Genomic DNA, 19,621 nt, shown 5'->3' with positions numbered 1-19,621 from the left:
TTCCAATCCCATCAAAGAGACAAAGAAAAGATGCATCATTTCTGCCATATGCCCGTTTCCCTGCTTAATCTCCAAAATACTGACGTCTATTAACGCAGTGTAGCAGAACTGCAATGGTAACCATGGAGACTGCCAGCTTTTTCTTTTCTCTTCTCCAAGTGCTTGAAAACAAATAGCTATACAGATATTTGTCACCTGTCTATCAAATGCAGCCTGCGAGGTGCATCCAATGTCTATTGCCATAAGTAAATGCTACAAAATGTGTCCTTTTCATTTAAGAAAACTTTGTCCATTGTTCCCCTTTTGTTAGCTGGGTTAGAGCCCAATTTAGATTACCTTCATGAAGGGCCATGAAATGAAATGGCTTTAAAAATGGGATGATCAGCATCTACTAGACTGGGGAAGGCCTAAACTGGTGGTCCACATAAATATTTGCTGGCTTACGCTGGAAAAAGGCAGTGCCTCGCTGTATTCTAACATTGTAAACTTCAGCAAAGAATCACTAGCTGGCTGGAGGAAAATCTCATATGCAATTCAGAAAAGAAAATTTTGTTTCTCTGCTTGATTTGTCAGGCATTCTTTCCTAATCTTAAACTATTCTACCATTGTTTTTTCAGAAAACTAGTTATAAGAGAAAGATTAGCTGTAGCCTTATAATGCTACAAATTTTTATCTGCTTCTTTTATAACAGAAGACACCAAGTAACCATTTCATCCAATAAACCCTGGTCTGAACTAACAAGCTCTTTGCTCTGGACTAACAAGCCGGCTTCTTCTATAAATGTTCTACATTCAGTAGCCAAAAGTGGAAAAGACTGACTTCAGCATGCAGTGGTAGCAGGTTTCCTGTTTGAATGACTTTTGGTGGCAATGTCTAAGGGAGAATAGTTAGCATATTGTGACCACCCTCAACATTTGGGATGGAGTAGGCTAGAAGTCCAATAATACATGCAATTGTGTGGGATACTCCATATAGAAAACTAGCCATGCCTGGGAGATGTCTATGTGGAACCCTTCTCTCTAGTTTGTTAAAGGAAGGGAGGGTGTTTCATTGGAGGAAGCAACTGAGTTGAAGTGGGAAGGTCCAGAAGCTTTTATCGTATGTATCTACTGAATGTATAAACTGACCCTGTGTCTACATGACAACCAAGGCCCATACAGAGTTTTTTGCTCTTAGTATGACAATGTAAGTCCGGCAGGCCCCGGGTGAGCTCCTGAAGCCGGCTTAGACCTCAGAGGCCTGCTCCACCCTCCACACGGGCCTATGGCAACCTCATGGTGCTGTGCACTTTCAACAGTTCTGAAACAATCCTACCTCATTTGGGTGTTCAGTTTTCCAACACCCTAAATGTCCAATCACACTGGGCTGATTCTGTAGTATATTAATGTATACTTAGCTATCAAAGGCTTGATATTTACCTTCTGTGTAGCACCACTGAGATGGACAACACTGAAGAGAGTGACTCCACAATGGACCAATAGAAGATTTTTACATTTTTTTTGGAAAGCACTGATAGGCAATCCCAGTCCTCCCTCTTTCCTCAGTGATGTCCATTGGTTGCCATTATGAAAGCTGCCCAACATTAGAGCTCACTATATTAGAGATTGTGAAGAAGACATTAAGGCACACTTTGTTGTCACTGACATATTCTGCTCAAACAGATCCAACATTTTCTCCTGGGGTATCTTATATCACAAGCCAGCCAACTGCATAAGCAAGATGGAAGGAAAAGCTCAGTATAAAAGAAAACGAAGAAAAAGTTCAGCATAGAAATGGAAGCACTGATAGTCATCTTCAGTGGTTCTGCGATGCTCCGATGAGAGTGATATGGACAGGGAGGAACATTTACCCTGTAGCTGCCAGCAAGCAAGCAAGAAAATTTCAGTTAAACACAGCATCACTGCAGAGAGAAGAACTGAAAGTTGGCTTGATGTCACAGGACTAATGAACAGATTTTCAAGTGCTATCTTAGCGTAGGTACTTTTCTCTTGCTGGCAGCTATCAAAGCAATTCCCCCAATGTTCAGATCAAGATCAGGAGTAATTTCAGAACCTCTCGTTTTCTGCAGGAATGTCTCATGGGATAGAAGGCCAAGGGTTTTGATATTTTTCCGGCGAGTTGGGCTTGGCGCTCATCTTCTCTGATCAGACTCTTGGCTTGTCAAATGCCAATGTCTGGCTGGAGACGGTCCGTGGCAAACAGCAGCTCCAGGAGGCTAAGTGGTGTCAGGAGAGCTGTGGAGAATACAATTACCTGAAAAGAAAGAGAGATGCATAAAGCAGTGTTTCCCAACCACTGTTCCGCGGCACACTAGTGTGCCGCGAGATGTTGCCTGGTGTGCCGCGGGGAAAATTAAAAAATTCGAAAGATTTTTTTTTTAAAGTCAAATTTTCGATTGGGGCGCCGTCACTAGATGACCCCTGGGGTTCCCTCCCTCCCGCTCTGCGCCTCCCTCCTCCTCCTCCTCCTCCGGGGAGGCCCTTCCTGGCTCTCGGCCAAGGCTTGGCGGCTGCCACTCACTCACTCGCTCGCCCACCCGTCCCTCCATCCCTGCACCCGGCCTCTCCCCCTCCGTCCCCAGCGCGGGGGCTGCCAGGATCCGTAGTCCCCTTGCCCTTGGGCTCCGCGCCTGCGCGGGGTGCGCGAACTACGTTTCCCAGCGTGGACTGGCGGGCCGGGCGTTTTGTTTGAAGCGCTCTTCTCCTGGCCATGGAATGAGCGCAGCGGCAGCGGCCGGGCGGGCAGGGGCTCTTCCGCGCAGACCCCGCGCAGCCTGCCTGCGCCCCCGCGGAGATCGGGCGGCAGGATGGAGCCCGGGGATCCCCGCGGAGGCGGAGCGGCAGAGGCTGCCCCCCAGGTAGGGCTGCGTCGGGGGTGGTGGTGTTATTTTTGCAATGCTGCATCTGCGCCGGAGGGGACGCATCGGACCGCAGGGAGACCCCTTGGCGGGCGTGCAAGGCAATGCATGCGTGCAGGCGTTGCATGGAGTGCAGTGCAATGCAATGGCAACGCGGCGCCCTGCATGCATGCATGCAACTTCCACCGGCGCTCCGGACTTGGCAGGTGAGGGGGGTCCCCAGTGGGCGGCAGAGAGAGCCGGGAGGGCGAAGGGGAGCCGGGGGGGAGCAGCGCTGCTCCCCGAGCCCGGGGGGAAACTTCGGCGTTGTTGCGCCGGGTGTTGGAAGCGGAGGCTGGCGGGGGCCCCTCACCTGCAAAACCTGGTCGCTTCTCATATATTTCGTGCATTGCATTCATCGCCCGTTTTCCCCTCCAAGGAGCTCCCGGGGGCGCGCGTGGTTCTCCCCGTGTTATCCTCGCAACAACAGCCCTGCGAGGTGGGTCAGGCGAGTGGCCCAAGGGAGCACCCAGGGATTGTCCTGGCCAGGTGGGGTGACTTGAACCCTGCTCTCTGCCCGGTCTTCGCCCTCATTTAGCCCCCACATGTGCATGACTGTGCATGACTGAGGTTTTCCCCCCTCGTCTTGGCTATGGTGTGAGTCTGTGCTGTTAATTAATGGGGTTCTGCCTTCGGAGAAGATGAGCCAGCCCTCAAGGAGGTGATTATGTAATTTGCTAGCAATTCATGTCCCTCCCGGCGTGACGCTGCGCGCTGACGTCACGGGGCTGTAATGGTGGTGTGCCTCGAGATTTTTTTCATGAAACAAGTGTGCCTTTGCCCAAAAAAGGTTCGGAAACACTGGCATAAAGAATAACAGAGACTAATCCCTGCCACCACTACCAGACACAGAGAAGTGTCAGGCACAGTTTATGACAAGGAGTTGTATTTCTGCAGGCAAATAAATACAGCTTCACTAAAGCTCAATGTCTTATTATAGATAGTGCTATTATTGGAAACATCATAATCAGAAAACTTGTACCCCATTGCATAATTTTCTTTTCGTTTCCCCCAACTTATGGGCTATAGCAATGTTCCTTATTTTAATTAACTGTCAATCTGAATATACCTGCAATAGGTTTACTGCAACTGTGTTAATATTTTTGTCAACAAATGATTCAATTTAAAGCTGTTGCTTCTTTTTGGCTTATGATGAATTTTAAAAATCAAATGTGTTTTTATCCTAGCATGTGCTCAGCAGATTACAAAATTTGCCTTCTCGCATTTGTAAGAGATAATAGTTAACCTGTGTCATGCATTGTGCAGTGGTGGATACTGGGTCTCAAATTTCAGCAGTATCCTGTATGGCGCCCACAATCAGAGCCCCTCCATCGACTAAACATTTTCAATTGATTAATTATTTCTTTTAAGCTGATTAATCAACCAATTAAATTTATTTACATCTGTCAAGTACCAAAACCTCAATAGAGATGCCTTTTGAAATTCTTACCTATTACAGTAATAATAAAGACAATCTTTACTATTTCCTTCTTTCACAGTAAGAATGAAATAATGCAGTAACTAAAACAGGTGTAAAAATGATAGGAGTAATGGAAATATATCCTTTTTGCATTCTCTGGGTTGTAATCAATTCCAGTTATTACTAATGCCAGTTATTAATCACTGTTTGTTTCTGCAAGGTGGCCTTGTGCTTCTCTGAGACATTCGCAGGTATTTTTAAGTACAATCCTTAACAAAAAGACATGCCACGAATAAGCTATTTTCTCTTTGTGTTTCTCAATGAAAGGCACGGCTTCTCTTATCATCATAACCATCTCTGTATTTGAGATGTGAACTGTGAACTAAACCACACGTTCTTTAACTTTGCATTTAGTCATCATTTGCTTATACTCCAACCAAACATTGGAAGTGATCGGTATCTGTTGACAGGCTCTTTGCTTGTTGCTGAAAACACTTTAGATTTAACAACCCTAATCCAATTCCTGTTTAAAAGGGACACCAGCATAAACTGTGAACTGCAAGGTGTTGTTTGAATAGAACGGTATGCCAATAGCAATGTTTTCATCTGGGCCTGAGATTTAAAAGTGAGTGACACGAGGCTTCACATAAACAGCTTTGAATAGTGCCAGGATCATTGAAAACATAATCCTGAACAGGTGGTCAGCATTCAGAGACCCAGAGGAGTCCAGGTAAATCCAGATGATTTGGAAACTTTATGTGAGAAAGACTCAGATAACTTTTTTTCAGGGTGGGGTGGGGAGAGGCATAGGATTCCCCTTCCCTTCCACTCACTCCAAAGCTTTTAATCTCTAATGTAACAGCTTTATACATAGGGGTATAAAACAATGAGTATGTTCTGAATTCTTTGTCTCAAGGGGTGACCCATCGTTGGTGGGGTCAAGTCAAAGCAAAGCAACACCAGATTCCATGTCACTCCTTGTCAAACCTCAATCCCTCTCAGATAGTAAGCCAAAAAGCCTGGCTACATAGTTTAAACTCTTCTCACTCATTAAACCTCTGCTTATCTTTCAAGCCGTAGTTATACATTTGGAGTCGGGATTAACTTGTCCATCAGTGTACTGCAAATTCAAGGTCTGCCCAGGGCAGCGAAGAATTTGATTCCCTGGGTTAAGGGGATAATTGAGAAGCAAAACGCAAGCAGGAGAGTTATCAGATGAAAACGTGTTGCCGGAGAAAGCATTTAAGGCTTGGGAACTATTGAATGAGCTCTTAACTCAAGAATGCCATTAACACGCAAAAGGCATCTTCTCCAGCCCTGAATTGCTTCAACGCCCACCCTGCTTCCACCTCCAACGTTTTCACTAATCAAACATGCGGCCACCATGATTTATGAGAGGAGTGTTTGCATGCTGTTTGTAGAGCAAAAACATGCTATTTATGTACCATGGGGGTAGAGAAGGATGTCTGCCTGGATTTCTGGTGGAGCCCTGAAGAAAACTGTCATGACAGCTCCTTGTAAGACTGGCCCACCCCAATGATACCCACTCAGAGAAGAAAGGAGTGGCGAATCTTTCTGTGAGTGTACAGTCACAGCCAATGACTTATGGCTAGAAGTATGCTGTGAAGGCTTACAAAATTATAGCTGCAGCTTGGCAGACGTTTAAGCTGACCCTGACTGTGTACACACAATAATTTGCTGGACGACCGGCGTACAAAAGCAGGCCAGTGTTGGCAGAGCCTGCAAAACTGCCTAGGTTCCTGAAGCAGCTTCCCATCCATGTCCCTAGTTCTTGGGTAGGCTTCAGATAATTCACAAGGGGTTGGGGAATCCTGACAGGAAGCTGTTTGGTAAACCGCCCTCTCTCTGTGGTGTAGAATTCTGGAGTCCCTCTCTAGCCTCAGGCCTCCATGTTCCTCATCCCAGCTTGAGGTGGTACTGTACCTGCTACTGCCATTCTCTGATAGGCTGACGTCTTTCTTATGTCCCGTCTCACTAAACTCAGTCACCAGTGTGGTAGGGCTACACCTCACAACAGGCTGTGTTATGGACTACAACTGACACCATTCCTGATCAGAGAATCATAGAGTTGGAAGGGACCATGAGTGTAATGTAGTCCAACCCTCTGCAATGAAGGAATATTTTGCCCATGCAGCTCAAAGAGAGCCAGTGTGGTGTAGTGGTTAAGAGTGGTAGACTCGTAATCTGGTGAACCGGGTTCGCGTCTCCGCTCCTCCACATGCAGCTGCTGGGTGACCTTGGGCCAGTCACACTTCTCTGAAGTCTCTCAGCCCCACTCACCTCACTGAGTGTTTGTTGTGGGGGAGGAAGGGAAAGGAGATTGTTAGCCGCTTAGAGACTCCTTAGGGTAGTGATAAAGCGGGATATCAAATCCAAACTCTTCTCTTCTTCTTCTTCTTCAAACCCACAATCCTGGGATGAAGAGTTTCATGCTCTACCAACTGAGCTATCTCAGATGGGTGGGGCTGATGGGAGCTTGAGTTCAAAAACACCAGAAAGCTACCAAGCAGCCTATCCCTGGTCCTGAATGCACCACCCCATGTACTCAGTTATTTTGAGTGTTATTTGTTCCTATCTGGAACATAAACTAGGTAGGAGACAACTTTGAACTCCATAGCTACGTGCCCATATATGTCCTCCTCCCTCCAGCCTACAAGGCCGGTTCCACATGTGCAGCCGAATGAGGTGAGAAAGAAGCGGTAGAATAATACAGCGAACCACCTCAGGCGGATGAGCAACAGTCTGGAAAATCCCTCTACATAAAAACTCCCTAAATGGAGAAAACTAGCACTGCAAGGAGAAAGGTAACGAAGAACCTTTCTTCCTGATGTGCTAACTTTCAACCTGAAGGGGTTTTGTTTTATTTTTTTAACATGATGGAGCATTCAGAAACGCCACTTGCCACTTGAAGTCGGAAGTGGCACAGTCTGCTCCATCACCTCAGGATTCCACCACCTCATTCTTCTGCATGCGGAGACCCAGCCATACCGTAGAGCTTTTCAGGTTTGCTTTATCCTGTGGCACATTTTGGGCAGGGGAAAGGTTTTTGCGGATTATAGGGGCTGTTTCTGTGAATCCTTCCCATTTTTTCTGCAGAGCATGCCACTTCATTCAAGCCGAGAATCGAGTGTTTGTGACCCCAGAAAACTCTTAGCATCAGACTGAGGCTGAACCCAATAGTTCTACATCCATATGCGGAGATGTTCTTGTTGCTCCGAAATGCCTAAAAAGAGTTTTGTACCTGTACTCCAGGCTTCTGCGCCATTACAAGGTCCTTTACCATTTTGACTTCAGACACCGTCACTCCACCAACCACAAAGATGATCACCAGAGGGTGATCACTAGGGTGAGGGCGGCTCACCTATTAAAGGAACAGAATTAAGATGGTTATGCAACTTGAGCTTATTTATTTAACCCCCCCCCAAGTAAAGTATATACTGCGATTCAGAGCAAAACCCTCCAAAGGTAGCTGACATCAGAACCAGAATATAAAGCTAAAACATTACACATTCAAACAGCAGCAGTTAAAACAATTTGGAGTGCCACATATTGAGATGCACCTTGAATAATGATAATCACCACGTTTTCAGGGTCTGTTTCAAAGCCAGGATGCTAGAGGCCGGGGGAGGGGGGAATTCCACAAGCAAGGGGCCACTCCAAAGAAGGCCCTCTCTTTTCTGCCTGGCAAGCGAACAGATCATGAACAGAGACCTCCTTTCCCTCCTCATTTACTTTGCCTTCCATTTTCTATGCCCATTTACCTATGCACCGTTGCTATGGTTGCAGCTTCACCCCTAAGATGGCTGCCCATCTTGTCAGATTAGAGAGAAGAGGAAACTGGATTCTCATTGCTTGATGACAGTAACAAAGCATGCACGTAACAGCCTCCTAAACCACTTCTAGGCTGATGGTGTGGAAACCTTTTGTAAAAATGCAACTTTAAAAATATAATTTGCTTGATGTTCTTTTGCCATCTCCCAATGAAAAGAGGCCAGTAATAGGTTTATTTAAAACAAGTCCCTTTCTAGCTTAACTATTAACACTGACAAGCTAGGAAGCAGCAGATCTGAAAGGCATGGCGACATCCAGATATTCTGCTGCCTGTTCTGTAATAGATTTATGAGTCAACTCAAAGAAGCCCTTGAAAGAGAGAACTGTCCTTTGTAAAGGAAGACATAAGGGCACCCTAGGTGGACAGACCAGAATGGAGAGAGGGTTGCTGTGCTATGCTAGCAACTAACTGCCTCATCTTGCAATACCATTTGTTATATGCATTAGTTCTACTGATTGAAAGCGCTAAAAGTTCCATGAAAGGATGGAACTGTACTGTCTATTATGGAGGGCTTCCATACTGCAAGTTTGAGTGTTGTTGTTTTTTTGCAAGGCTGGTGAAAGACATTTCACTGGAAGTGGCAGCGTGCTCAGGATCCCATGCAAAGTGGCTCAGGATTCCTTGCAAAGTGGTTCGATGGGAAGGAAAACACGAAACAAAAACGCAAGGGCGCCGCAGATTGCATTCCTTCCCTTCAGCCACCTCAAAGCAGGCAGGCTGCACCGAATGTGGTGGAGAGGCCACCAAACCGCATGCATACCCTCCAACATTCCTCAGAGGGGAATAGGGACATTTCTCACTCACTCCCAACTGACCCTCCACAAACTCCCCATTTTTTGTGTCTCTCCACCCAGCGGCGAAGCTGCAGGCTCCGCTACGGGGGGCGGAGAGCAGGCGTGGCATGGCTGGCGCCCCCTGGGCATGGCACGCCAACCATGAGGGCGTGACACTGTGGCGATCACACAGGGTCCCCGGACATTTAACGGTCTATTGATCCCTGTGCCACCACAGGTGGCTGTGTTGCCATGGTAACAATGGCCTGCCCTCCTTTGTGACATCTCCTGCTTCTCCCTTAAAAGCCACCAACTACAGGTGTCCAGTGTGGGTTAGTGAGGAGAGACAGAGAGAGGTGTGTAGGTGCGGTTGGTGGTGAGAGAGAAAGTAGAGGATTTGGATTTTCTTCTGATTTTGACTGCTTAAAGAGGAGGCGGAGCCAGCATCAACCATGCGGTCAGTTCCAGACCTTCAGGAAGAAGGTTGGTTCAGTGGACTTTTCCTTTGCGGAACAGAGTGGCTCAGGCGACTGAGAAGCATAATGCAGCTTAAAAAGAGCAATAAAGTGGCCCCGCTCCAGCCCAAGGAGCAGCCTCCTGTGGTGTGGCACCAGTTGTGACAAAGCTCTTCAAGAGTTTTCCAGAGCTTGAGAAGGCAATAGCCCGACACCGGGCCCGTATTAGGCCAGCACCTGAAGAAGAGGACATAATTGTAGAAGATCTAGAATGAGCTTCCGGCGTGACAGGTCAAGGGAAGGTGCTCCACTCTGGAAGAGTTAAAAGGGAGTAAGGGAAGAACGAGGGCGATGAGATCAAGGTAACCCTCCAGCCTCTCATGAGCTGCAGAGGCTAATGGCAGAGAGGCGGAGGGAACTAAGTTCCCACAGGAGGAGTGCTTGCCTCCAGGCCAAGAGAGGCGAGTCACCAGAGGATCGTGGCCGCCCTATGCCTTGGGGCAGATAAAAGCCGGCCAGCCCCAGCCCCAAGTTGCGGGAGCAACATTGTTGGTTCCTGCCTGAACCCTGTCCTGCTTTCCTGCCTGAGCTCCTGATCTGCCCTGGTTCCCTGCTTGCATGCCTGTTCCTGACTTCAACCGACTCCCTGCCCTGCACCCAGCTTCAGCTACTACGGACTGCCTCCACATTGCACCTTTGACCACGGACCGGACTTGGACCTCACCTCTCGGGCAACCCACGGGACCAGCACAACGGGGAAGGAGGGAGAAAGGATTGAAGAGAGGTGAAAATGGCGGGGACAAAAGGCTGACTGCTGACTCACCCTTACCGTGCGAGGAAGAAACCAGAAACAATGAAAAAAAATTAGGCCTTTTGGGGATGATGTTGTGGCGTTTACACAGGGTCCCCGGACGTTTGACGGTCTATTGATCCCTATGCCACCACTGTGCTCGCTTCCCCGCTGCGACCAACCCGTTACTCTCAGGTAAAACACTGAGTCCAGACAGTTGTTAAAAGTAAACCAAATAAACAAGTTTATTTTATAAACATTAACAAGTTTATGGTTTCCCAGATAATATTCCTGTCAGTATCTTAACTTTAGTTTCTTTACTGGCCTATACCTTCCTAATACCTTCTGACTGATTACAGTGGTGCCTCGCAAGACGAAATTAATCAGTTCCGCGAGTCTCTTCGTCTAGCGGTTTTTTCGTCTTGCGAAGCAACCCTATTAGCGGCTTAGCGGATTAGCGCTATTAGCGGTTTAGCGGCTATTAAAGGCTTAGCGGCTATTAAAGGCTTAGCAGATTAGCGGCTAAAAGGCTATTAGCGGCTTAGCAGCTTAGAAAAAGGGGGGAAGCGGGAAAAAAATCGGAACACTCGCAAGACGTTTTCGTCTTGCAAAGCAAGCCCATAGGGAAAATCGTCTTGCAAAGCAGCTCAAAAACGGAAAACCCTTTCGTCTAGCGGGTTTTCCGTCTTGCGAGGCATTCGTCTTGCGGGGCACCACTGTATCTCAACTGTTTGACTGGCTCCGCTTAACAAATTTTCTCACTCTCTCACATCAGACTAGCCCAACCTGCAGACTTATCCTCTCTCTCCCTTCTTTAACTCCAGGCTGACTTCTCACCCACTCTAACTCCTCCCCTTGGGTTCCCATTGGTTAGTCATTTTACAATTAGTTAACCCTTTCCTTATGAACCCAGTATGATGTTACATACCTAGGAGGGCAGACGTCACATACATGCATCCCAAGGACGTGACAATGCACCCATGAGGGCGTGGCACGCTGCCCGCAGGGGTGTGGCGCATGTTCTGGAGGTGTGACGCGCTGCCTGTGGGGGCATGGCTTGCGGCGCGTATTGGGGGGGGGGCTGCCACGATGGCACCCTACCGGAATAGTGGTGCTGGGGGCGGTTTGCTCCCTCTGCACTCCTGTTCCTTTGCCAGTATCTCCCCCCCTCCCCCCAGCATTTCCACCACCAATACACCAACAGGACCCAGCACACACACCCTCCGCCGTCCTGAGAAAACCCCTTAATCCTGGTTTTATTTTATTCTTTGGTAGGTTTACAAAAAGAAACACACACACCAACAAATACATTTTGGAAAGGGGAAAGATCAGACGCAGCACTCAAAGTATTTCCTTTTTTAAAAAAACCCAGGACTCCTCAAATTACGCTCCTCCTTTTTTCCTGCCCTGTGCCTGCTCCTCAGGGCTGGTGTGTCACATGAGACTGAGCTTCTCCAGCAGTCACTACAAGCTGCCCAAGGGAGGAAGCCAGCAGCAGTGGCCACAACAGGTCATGGGATGCTCCCTTGCACCCACTGCTGCCTCTGCCATCGCTCAAGGCTGGCTCGTCCTCCTCCCCAAGCTTGGTGGCGGTGGCACTGATGGGGCAAATGGGGACATTCCAGGATCAAATCAGAAGCTGGGATGGCTTTTGGAAAATAGGGACACTTGGAGGGTGTGCGGAAGGTCTGCTCGCCGTTGTCATTTGGACAACTTGCGTAGGTACCTCGGCCCTGATCTTCCAAAGGCAAAATAAGATGGTTTTATTTGGGCAGGCCTGTGGCGAAGAAAAAGACAGGGCTGCATTCAGCCAAGTCACCCCAATCATGCAAGGAGCTCTGTGTGCACAACAGAAGTTCCCCCCAGTTCCCCCCCCCTTGCACTCCTCCAGGCTGCTGTGGAAGCACGGCTATGATTTTATTAATGTACAGCATATTTTAAAGGTTTCCATACTTTTCATTTTGAATACTACAATACACCTTCCCTTGCTAATTAAATTAAACCACTGCTTATTTTGATCTTTGCTGGCTACGGCTATCCATTTGTCCTCTATTACACACAGTCAAGTTCCCTCAACACCAGTTCCCTCACCACAACTTCCCTCACCACGAGCATGCTGTGTCACGCTCCTCAGAATGACTAGTAGGGGCTCTTTTGGTCTCTCAACAAGATTGTTTACACAGTACGAAGCCTGAAATCCCTGTCAAGCAGTCTTCCCAGGTGCACAGTTCTTGAACATGTACATAATTTAAAATTAGCATCGCCAATTGGCAATCAGATAATGGGCCACCTACAGAGATGGGGAGAAGGGCAAACAGACAATGTGTGGGTAATGTTTTCTCTCCGCAATCTTCTTTTGCTGTGAGTTTTCAAGGGGAGGGGAGATTATAGTATGTTAGGACACACACGGTTGCCATTTTGGGCAACTTCCAACGTATATAAAAACATAATAAAACATTAAACTTTTTTAAAAAAACCTTTTCCTATACAAGATTGCCTTCAGACGGCTCAGGGGTTGGATATCTCCCACATTTCTCCAATGAAAATAGGAATATCCTACCATACCCTTCCACATTTCTCCAATGAAAACAGGGACATCCTAAGGAAAAGTGGGACATTCTGGGGTCAAATCAGAAACTGGGATGGCTTCTTTAAATCAGGGATGTCCCTGAAAAATAGGGACACTTGGAAGGTCTGGTAGTACCTTGTAAGGCTGCAAGCCTATGCAGAATTATGTACAGTTTGCCAAAACCCGGTGATTTCCAGTGCAGGCTGGTCCATTTGGCAAATGAGGCATTGCTCCACCAACCTCAGTCAGCCCACACCTGCATGTTTCTTTCAAGCACCCCAAGGGGTTGTCCTGGCTGCCATGTTCCTCAGACACAGTGTGGCCCTCGTAGAACTTAGCAGAGAGAAGGATGGGGACAAAATGAGAATCACTTGGCTCTGCCTGTCGTTGGCTTCCCTGCCTTCTGCTCTAGTGACCCCATTCATTGACAATTTCAAAGGGCTTGGTTGGGCATGCAAGTTGTTCCAAGATGTGGGTTAAAACACAAGGTGAGCGTATCCTTCACGTTTGCTAAATGATGACCAACCACGTTCAGGCTTGACATGTTGTTGTTGTTTAGTCGTTTAGTCATGTCTGACTCTTCGTGACCCCATGGACCAGAGCACGCCAGGCACTCCTGTCTTCCACTGCCTCCCGCAGTTTGGTCAAACTCATGCTGGTAGCTTCGAGAACACTGTCCAACCAACTCGTCCTCTGTCGCCCCCTTCTCCTTGTGCCCTCCATCTATCCCAATATCAGGGTCTTTTCCAGGGAGTCTTCTCTGCTCAAGAGGTGGCCAAAGTACTGGAGCCTCAGCTTCACGATCTGTCCTTCCAGTGAGCACTCAGGGCTGATTTCCTTCAGAATGGATAGGTTTGATCTTCTTGCAGTCCATGGGACTCTCAAGAGTCTCCTCCAGCACCATAATTCAAAAGCATCAATTCTTCGGCGATCAGCCTTCTTTATGGTCCAGCTTTCACTTCCATACATCACTACTGGGAAAACCATAGCTTTTACTAGACTCGACATACAATCTGGTATACTCTGTTCACAGCCGCTATGCATGCACTGGTTTCCCGGCAAAAGAAGAAAGCGATGGATGTCAGCTGTCTTCTTCCTGTCCGTCATCCTACTTCCACCGCAAGATGATATGCAGCATGACAGCATAGCTACGTTTCTGCAGAACCCAAACTATTTGCATACCATAAATAAAAGCACACAGTTTGTGAAAGATCTCAACAGCCACACTGAAAAGTAGGTCAAACAAGACTCCAAAATTGCTGAGCAGTACAGCAATATGAGCCGCTGTGCTGTTCAGCGACTTGTATGAGCTTAGCTGACATAAGTTAAAGAATAAATATTTATGAAGATTACAGACAGAACTATTGGCTACTCAGAATTAATGCTAGAATACAAGCCACAGTGACTGGAGGTCCCTGGGCTAAATCTGATATTGAGGGATACCATCTGCTACCACTGCCCTTGCCAAGATAAGAGAACTAATTGAAGGGGCTTTCCTGAAAACAAATTTCTGACAAGGGTCTTATATTTATTCTTTGCCCCCCCCAAAGAAAAGCTCAACAACTTTTGCGTACGGATTTTCACTTTTTGAAATATGGCAACCCTAGCTTAATGCCTATATTTTTTTTCCTAACATAATTCTTCAGCAGCCTAGAAAAATTATCGCAGGTGCTAATAAGATTTTGCATCCTTTGTATTTTGACAACTTTTCTTTAGAAAAGCTCCACAAACTTCTACTTCTACCAAAAGTGTATGAAATCATCTCTATAATTTTATTTTAAAAATCCGGCTATATTAGTGCCATAATATTTTTTTAAAAACCATCTTAACCAATGTGGTAATGACTTCTGAACATTTCCTTCAAATTAGGAATGACTTGAGAGAAGTAAATTTGTAGTCTCAGATGAAAAATGTCTATCTATCTATACATACATATCACCATTTTTCATCTGTGACTACAAATTGCCTAGCTTTCCCCTATTTTAAGTCATTATTCTCTGAGTGTATCAAAATATGAAATGGTTTACAGTCCAACCTGATGCATGTTCATTCAGAAATATGTCCTATTTAGTTTACTGGGACTTGTCAGTTTTTAGGTGTGCTGAACCCAAACACCTAGGTCTTGGTTTCCTGTACAGTGGTACCTTGGGTTAAGTACTTAATTTGTTCTGGAGGCCCGTTCTTAACCTGAAACTGTTCTTAACCTGAAGCACCACTTTAGCTAATGGGGCCTCCTGCTGCTGCCGCGCCGCCGGAGGACAATTTCTGTTCCCATTCTAAAGCAAAGTTCTTAACCCGAGGTACTATTTCTGGGTTAGCGGAGTCTGTAACCTGAAGCGTATGTAACCTGAAGCGTCTATAACCCGAGGTACCACTGTATTAACATGTTATCAGCTTGCCCTAGCAAACACCCAATATACATTTATGTGGGACCAAGCCCCATTGAACTCAGTGAAGCTTACTTCTTGGTAGGCAAGCCCAGGATTGTGTTCCAAACCTCAATGTTAACATGTTTGTGGAGTTAGAAAAGGACTTTAAGGTTACTTAATGCATACTGAAAAAAGTTATGAAATTTAACTGAGCTGCGTGTGCTTTCGTGATTGTGCTAACAAAGAAAATGCCTCAACAAATACTTTCCTTAAGTAAAAAATAAGCAAGCATCCAAACACATGGTGCATATATAAAATAGTATCCCTTTTCAAAGGTCTGAAAGTCAAACCACGAATTCCAGATATGCATATTAAAATGCAGACTGCTTAGGCATGCAAGTTTTCAATTAAAACTGTTATGAAAGAGGTTTTGGAACATTTCAATCCCCTCCCCCCCCCCCCCCCCCCGCTGTTCGTGGTTTTCTTTTCCTTTCTTCATTGGAACTGGACAATTTCTGAATGCAAGTTAAACTGTGTGTGGACCTGGGGTCCAATTGAGATTTTTGATGAGATAAAATACAATTACATAAGGCTTTTTGTTTTGAAGTGATCAGTGCCATGTGGCTAAATGCAGCAGGATTCCACGGTGAAACACCAAAAGGAGGATTTCTGATGGCAAGTATTTCTAAACCTTATTATAATAGTTGAGGCTTCAAGGGAATCTAATGAGATTGGCTACTCTGAGGAGTTTCCATATCCTCTTGTTGTTTGTGTGCATCATGCCAGTTTCTTTGCTGGAATGCATTATATATTAAATGTTGCTCCTCGTCCCGTCAGGACAGTACATTGAGCTCCTCCTGCTTCTTGAGGCACAACTTCAAAGGGTTATTGTGTGAGGGGGTAAACGTGTGTGTCTTGGGGGGAAATGACTATATATGCTGCCTCAAGCTCTTAGGAGGAAGTCCAAATTAAAATGTAGTAAATAAAACCTGTTAAGTGGTATGAGTTCTTAAAATGTCTGCCTTTGAGTGCTGGATGTTAAAATGCAGGCACCAGATTAAGTACAGTGTATGTGCCATTATGTGGGACGCGGGTGGCATTGTGGGTTAAACCACAGAGCCTAGGACTTGCCGATCATAAGGTCGGTGGTTCGAATCCCCGCGACGGGGTGAGCTCCCGTTGCTCGGTCCCTGCTCCTGCCAACCTAGCAGTTCGAAAACACGTCAAAGTGCAAGTAGATAAATAGGTATCGCTCTGGCAGGAAGATAAACGGCATTTCCAGGCGCTGCTCTGGTTCGCCAGAAGCAACTTAGTCATGCTGGCCACATGACCTGGAAGCTGTATGCCGGCTCCCTCGGCCAGTAATGCGAGATGAGCGCCGCAACCCCAGAGTCGGTCACAACTGGACCTAATGGTCAGGGGTCCCTTTACTTTTATGTGCCATTAAGAAAGTCTTGCTAGAGGAGACCAAATACTACCAGTCCAAAATCCTATTTCTAGCATTGGCCCTACAGATACCACTGGGAACTAATTTCCATCCTCTGTTGTTTGTCAACAGCATTGGTTACTCAGAATTTTCTGCCTTTAAACACAAAGGTTCCATTCAGCACTTGTGGCTACGAGCTGCTAATAAACCAGGGCTGGAGAACCTCCAGCTTTCTTGACTCCCAACTCCCATCGGCCCCAACTAAACAGGGGTTGAGCACTCTTTCAAGGGCCACATACCAGCAGCAAGCATGGCCAGAGGCAAAGGTGGGTGTAGCAATAAATATAAATTTTGCCGTTGTACAGCAGGCTAGTTTCTACACAAACTCACGCAACTCTCTCTTCTCCTCCATCCAAGCAAGCAAGAGGCATTATTAGTGTTCAAGGACACAGTCCAGTTAGAGAAAAACAGTCAGAGTGGGTACAGGGTACAGCTGGTGAGGGATATGGCTTGGGGAGAGAGTCCCAAGAGCCAGGCAGAGAGCCTGCAAGAGTTGTATTTGGTCCCTGGGCCTGAGGATTCCGATGCCAGTGCTAAACTGTGGTAAATCTAAAATGGAAGCTTCTGGTATTCTCCTTATGCCAGTGCTGGAGATAAGAGGAGAGTTGCACATGAGCCCAGAAGGAGGCTAGGCTCATTGTCATAATACCAAATCACAGTCCAAACACAGCATATTGACATGCATATTAATGGCACACCAGCCCTTTCTCATATTAAATATGGCAATCTTCATAAGAGTTCTTTCCTACAGTTCTATGATTCTGAGGAGCCATTAAGTAATCAATAGTAAATAACTCTTGTTTCCAAGACAGCCCACAAAAACGCTTTCCCCTGTTGTTTTCCCACGTGCTAACAGAAAACCCTGCGGCAGCGAAGATATTACAGCATATCATGTACTAAGGCTCCCCTCAACCAAGCAAGTTTGTCAGGTTCAACCGAAAAGTGACATTTCTTGCCCAGGTTTTGATATACAGTGGTGCCTCGCAAGACGAAAATAATTCGTTCCGTGAGTCTTTTCGTCTTGCGATGTTTTTCGTCTTGCGAAGCACGGTCCGTCACAACTGCGCCTCTTCAAACGGCTTTAAGAAAAAAGCGCAAGACGTTTTCATCTTGCGAAGCAAGCCCATAGGGAAATTCATCTAGCGAAGCAACGCAAAACCGGAAAACCCTTTCGTCTAGCGAGCTTTTCGTCTTGCGAGGCATTCGTCTTGCGGGGCACCACTGTACAGCAGCAACTGCTGAGTGATTCTAGCTATGTTTTAGTTTCTCCTTTATCTTTCCCCCAAAGATGGCTGGCATAGATAGCCATTGTGGCTGCAAGAAAGACTTTCCCTCTCCTTTCCCCCTGGAGAAGCCCCTGTGAGGTGGCACATTTAGAGCCCTAATTTCAGAAGAAGCAAAAAACAAGAAGCAAAGAGGCATGGGCACACCCTCTTTGATTCTACAAGAGTGCAAAAACTTGTCTACACTAGCAGTTGCATGCTTATATTGTCAGGGCCATGCTGAAGCAGATTTAACAAACTACTTGTGCCAAACACGTCTGGGAATCGTTTATGAAGTGAACCTCTGGTGGCAGACGTTCAAAATGGCAGAGGCAAGAAAGGAAAGAGGGAGTCCAAGATATTATGCTGCCTAAGGACAGGATTCCGCCCCACCCATTCCACACACAGAAGCCAACCAGACTTGCAGCTGATTCCTGCTTTAATGCTGGCAACGGGACAGCCACGTCTGAGAGCAGCAGGCCAGCTAAAAGGCCACATGGCATGTACAGCTGATCAGAATACCAGGAGGAAAGGCCAGAGAAGCTGCCAGTCATTGCTGTCCCTCAACCCCCCCTCCCACTGCCAGCACTTACCATCTCAGGTAGCTGTTTCACTCTGCCTACTGTTGTCAGGCTCAGGAAATCAGCCCCCCCCCCAGCAGTAGATAAGCAGGACAAAGGAAAAGAAGTCTTCTTACCAGTTAGAAACTTTACTGATCACAGCGAGAGAGCAAAGAATCCATTTCCTAGAAAGGACGGTGCTCCCAATTAAGGGCACCACCCACTTCCTCCCTAGTCACCCATGTCACTACTGCGTCTTGTACCCTGAGCTCGTGACCACTGTGCTTTCTGTGCTGCCACCTTATCAGCTCTTCTTGACCTTGGGTTGAGCGGATGAATGCTTTCCAGAGACAGTGAATCTGTTAACCCTCTCTCTCCCAGTTCTTCTCCTCCTAGCTGTTCCCCATCCAGTATGTCCCAGCTTCTGCCTTCTGAACTATGTCCCTCTGCAAACCACTGCTCCAAATCTATACTGTCCTCCTGCTCCTGGGAAGATTCAGGATCCGGATCAGGAGCAGGGGGAGGGGGAGGCTCCCACCATTCCCCCTCAGCACGGTCCCTGACAACTTGTAGGAGATGGTTTATAAGTTACCAAATCCAGGGAATTATACATCAAATGCATTCATTGTACTGGGTCTCCCTTACACAGCTTAAAGACAACAGTGATTAGAAACAAGAAGTTCCAACAAAAGAAGAGTGACAGATGAAGATGATAGACTTTGCGGGATTGGTGAAGCTGACTGGGAAAATCCGAAACCAGCATGATCGAGCATTCCAAAAAGACTGGAGCAAATTTAACCAATATTTGAAGGACCGTTGTAAGCAATTAACTACACTGGCAGGGCAGTAAGAAGACTTGTAATGTTAACCGTACTTACCTGTCAGGGAACTGCCATCGGAAGGAAGGGAGGTGGAAGGGCTCACACAGGTTGGGAGAGACTCAGCAGCTGAAGAGGGAACCAGTAGGGGGAGAGGAGCTGAGCTGAGGGAAAGTGAGCAGGAGGGATGGCTCCGAGACACTTCCAGCGAGGGCAGTGGGGAGGTTTCAGGACCTCCCGTAGGGACACCCACTCCTCGCCGGAAACTGTCACGCAGAGAGTCCAGAAGACGTGTTTCCGTTAAGGAGCTTTTATGTTGGAAGCGATTCCGAAAGCAACCACTGTCGTAATCTGCCAGCGACTGAGGGAG

The 19,621-nt window shown here is 46.9% G+C and overlaps 1 protein-coding gene across 2 annotated transcripts in view; it reads right to left on the bottom strand.

The window, feature by feature from the left end:
* Positions 1 to 1,579: 1,579 nt before the first annotated feature.
* The window catches only part of SCFD2 (sec1 family domain containing 2), a 157,019-nt gene continuing 138,977 nt past the window's right edge, over positions 1,580 to 19,621 (bottom strand). Inside the window, exons 8-9 of one of the 2 annotated variants that reach the window (XM_081208856.1) lie at positions 7,579 to 7,698; positions 1,580 to 1,850 (exon numbers count right to left, since the gene is read on the bottom strand). In XM_081208856.1, coding sequence (XP_081064982.1) covers positions 1,734 to 1,850; positions 7,579 to 7,698 — 237 coding nt within the window. In that variant the 3' untranslated portion in view covers positions 1,580 to 1,733. Of the gene's footprint in view, positions 2,254 to 7,578; positions 7,699 to 19,621 lie in introns of both variants that reach the window. The other variant, XM_081208857.1, reaches the window with a different exon arrangement.

This window comes from Podarcis bocagei (genome assembly GCF_964188305.1).
Source record: "Podarcis bocagei genome assembly, chromosome: 9".
NCBI lineage: Eukaryota > Metazoa > Chordata > Lepidosauria > Squamata > Lacertidae > Podarcis > Podarcis bocagei.
The sequence above is the reverse complement of the archived record's forward strand: the minus strand, read 5'-3'. Positions and strand labels throughout refer to the sequence as shown.